This window comes from Musa acuminata, chromosome BXJ2-9 (genome assembly GCF_036884655.1).
Source record: "Musa acuminata AAA Group cultivar baxijiao chromosome BXJ2-9, Cavendish_Baxijiao_AAA, whole genome shotgun sequence".
Taxonomy (NCBI): domain Eukaryota; kingdom Viridiplantae; phylum Streptophyta; class Magnoliopsida; order Zingiberales; family Musaceae; genus Musa; species Musa acuminata.
The window spans coordinates 1,258,420-1,262,540 of record NC_088346.1 but is presented as its reverse complement, the minus strand read 5'-3'; the positions used below and the strand labels follow the sequence as shown (position 1 = coordinate 1,262,540).

The following is a 4,121-nucleotide window of genomic DNA, read 5'->3' as shown; positions in this document are numbered from 1 at the left end:
GCCAAATTACCAACTAGTAAGTCAACCCTCACGAGAAAGGATAAATAATTTGATATAAAAATAATTATCTTCTAAGATTTTATTAAGGTCAAAATTGATCGTCAGTTGGATTCTGCGTATTTAACCAACCTAGTCTGAAGCTAAAAGTGAAATCAATTGAATTTCTATCGAACACATTGACTTGAGCATCTCAAGAATATAAAATATTTAAAAATATTAAAATTGATATGTATTTTAAGATTTCATGAGTCCATATATTAAAGGGACAAAGAATCATAGTAAAAAAAAAAAAAGAGTCCTCCAAAAGGAAGTAAACTATAAAAGTTAGAGTTTTATTTTGACGAGGGAGAGCAAAAATGTGAGCAATACTTTAGTATTCTTGTGCGTCTTTTTATGGTACTTGGAAAGAGAAAGTACTTCTAACAGTATATGATAGATTATAGAAGAAAATTATGATTGAACTCAATGATCTTATAATTTATCTTTTAGTTTTTTCCATATAAGTGAAAGTTATGGAATCATGTTAAATCTTGTGTTGATTTTTTATTATATTTTTTGATTAATTTTTTGGATATATTTTTTAGTTTTCATCCCTCCCAATAAAAAAAGTGATTAGTTCCTGAACCGGTTAAAACATATGATTTAGTTAGTGCATTTGCGTATGCCATTTAATATAATGACTAGAACCTAACTAAAGACTTTTATCGATAATAATTACCCTACTTATATTGGTTTAAGATGAATATTTTTCTAATAAGATTTATTTGAAGGGATCAAATTGTTAACATTTAATACTAATGTAAATGATGTTATTGGATCGTTTTTATCATGATTCGATTGACCTGAAGGTACTAGTCAAAGTGACGTAGATTTAGAACTTCGATTGGATTGGAGAATGTATTTATCTCATCCCAAATTATTAATATTTAATACTAATGTAAATGATGTTATTGGATCATTTTGTTGTGATTCAATTGACATAAAGCTACTAGTCAAAGCGACTAAATGATGTTATTCGATCGTTTTATCGTGATTCAATTGACCTAAAGCTACTAGTCAAAGCGACTAAATGATGTTATTGGATCGTTTTGTCGTGATTCAGTAGACCTAAAACTACTAGTCAAAGTGACTAAATGATGTTATTGGATCGTCTTATCGTGATTCAGTTGACCTAAAGCGACGTGGATTTAGAATGGATTGGAGGAAGTATTTATCCCATCCTTAATTTATACCCGAGTAAGATGGGGATTCCCCCGAGAAACAAAGAAATCTTGATCGCTCTAATGTCTCGTTTTCGATGTGGACTAACCTCGTTTGATTTTTGCTGTTTCGTCTCAATCCTATCCTTCCAAACTCCCTTTAGCATTTGGTATTTCCTTTATAGATAGATCACATTTTACGGATCAACCAATACAGTTGGAATGTGGCCTCGTGAAACTAACACAAGATCATGCTTTAGTGAATTATTGTAGGGCCGATGTGACTGACGTGACTCCCCCAAATCACCCGCGTGACACGAACTCCACCGACGATTGACTTGCGTTGAGTCATTGGGAATGCTATTCGATCGTTCGCATCACTCCCCCTCTATTGCATCTTTCCTTCCTCACCTTTTTCATTTCGATTCCACTCTTGCTCGTCGATCGGTTTAATGTTCTTTCTGGCGTTTCACTATTTTATGATGACTAAATTAGTATCTTGAGTGATTAAAGATCTAAAATAATCACTTATTTGATTTTTTTTTATACAAATAAAGTATCGAGTCCTCTTTGAGATATCGATATCATAATTATTCTCACGAGGATGAGATTGTCGTTATATGTTTAATATGATTTTAGATTTCTATCACTATAACTTTTTCCTTATATTTCAAGCATAATTTTTTTGTTATTTTCTGACACTATATTCGATTTAATTTAGTTTCCGCATCGACGGACCAAACAGTCTCTCGTGGATGATTTAGTTTACATTCGTCATCTTCTCAGTGGGGGTGGCGAGAAGGATAAAGGAGTACGTACTCTCCACTACCCACTTTGCAACCTGTCACACTCGTCGGTATGCATCAATAACGCACGCTCTGAGCCCAGAATCCATTGCTATGCATCAATAACGCATGCTTTGAGCTCAGAATCTTTAGTGGTAGTATTGTAACTTTAGTGATCGTAAATTTTTATTCTGGTTAAGAAATATATTGACAAAGATGAAGACAAACAGAAGAAAAATAGAGTTAAAATATAAAATGACACAAAAGATGAGGTAATGTTTATGGAATAAATTTTATATATTAAATTATATGAGTAGAAAAAATATATTAAAGATTTAATTGAATTTATGAATAGGAGACACGAAGAATTGTCTTCTAAAAATTAAAGAGTCATGTTTTTGTTGGACCACATTAGGAAATTTGATTGGAAAATAGAGGAGAAAACAAAGAAGAAAAAATAATAAAAAAATAACTATCAATTTGCTCGGACTCAACATCTAATTTATTATTTATTGATAGATGAAATCTAGTTCGATTTCTCCACTCATTTCCTTCCGTGAAGGATTTAGAAAATCGAAATAAAAATATTCGAGATGATAGAAAAATATCTTATGAATTAATCAAATTTATTTAAATGAAAATATGGTCCGACCCATCACGTGCATTTGTATCTCCAGAATCTAAGCCGTAAAATACATGTCGCATGCAATCCTAGCTGGATGGCTATGTAGAATACACGTCCTGTGCAATCCTCGACGGCTACATCCCACCGTCTCGCCTTCGGCTATTTAGAGCTCGGAGGAGCAGATGGCCAGAAACCAAGGGAGAGGAAGATGCGCCGGCCATACTTGTTCCTGCTGTGTGCGTCGGTCCTTTTGGCCCACGTCCTGCCGTGGGACGTCTCCGGCGCTGCTGCACGCTCGACCTGCAACGACACGGGAGGCCGTGGATGCCGAGTGGAGGAGGAAGAAGAAGACTCGGCGTTTGAGTTGGACTCGGAGATCAACAGAAGGCTGCTTGCAGGCGGGAGTACGTACCTTGGTTATGGAGCTCTCGACCAGAATCACCCAGGCTGTGTAAGCAGCGATGGCCGGAGTTACAACTGCAACGGCAAGTCGGGTCAGACGCGTGGCGGAAGGGAGTGCGGTCGGGACTACTTCCGTTGCTGAAAGATGATGGATTTCGAGCGCAACGCACTCCAACTTGCTATGTTTGCTGCTTCTATTCTATTTTGCCGTGTTATTCCACTTGTTGCTCTCCTCTCCGTTCTCGGAGCTCTCTCTATATTAGCTTAAGTTGGTACGATTTCATCTGCTCGTAATAGATTCATGACATGTTATTCAGAATATGATTCGAGATCCTAAATTTTTTTTTATTTTTATCTAAGCATAAAATCTTAAATTAACTTGAATATTAGATGAATCATGTCGTACAAGCCCTCGCCACTAGTTTTATACATTATTCTCATGATACAAAAGACTCATCTTCGAACGAATTGTAATAAAAGAGAATCTATCTCCCGAAAGATACGGCTCTTTGTAAAAAAAAAAAAATGGATCCGCAATTAATTTTGACACCAGCATAAAAATAAGAAAAGAAAAATAATATAGAAAAAATTATATTAAAAAAAGAGAAAATTTTATCAGCAAATTAACAAGCATATGATTAAAATTTTTCATGTAATAATAAAAAATAATTATTATTCTTAAATATTTGTTTGATTATTCATATGTATATATATATGTGTTTAAAATTATGAAATAATATTTATTTTTTTTAAAAAATATATTTTATCATGATTATAGTTATCATATTATAGGAGAAAAAAAAGATTAACTATCCAGTTATCAACATCTTCCCTCCATAACATTGTCCTGTTGGAAGTCATTTATTTGCCTATCCACCGCAACATTTATTTGCTTGTTTTACTTAGTTTTTCCTAGCTTTATTTCCACGCAGAACACAGAACTACAAAGAAGTAATGATTTGAACTAATCATATGGATGTAACTTTCAATTGTAATTAATTATATATGTTCGAATGTAGTGGGTTCAATAACTTATGTTGAATAGCAATAGAAGCCTAAATGGAACACTTGGAATATCTTTTATTTACCATCATTAATCATTTTGAATAG

The 4,121-nt window shown here is 33.8% G+C and overlaps 1 protein-coding gene across 1 annotated transcript; it reads left to right on the top strand.

The window, feature by feature from the left end:
- Nucleotides 1–2,817: 2,817 nt before the first annotated feature.
- Nucleotides 2,818–3,153, top strand: LOC135623962 (protein RALF-like 33). Its single transcript, XM_065127433.1, has one exon. The coding sequence runs from the start codon at nt 2,818–2,820 to the stop codon at nt 3,151–3,153; it is 336 nt and encodes a 111-aa protein (XP_064983505.1).
- Nucleotides 3,154–4,121: the final 968 nt, after the last annotated feature.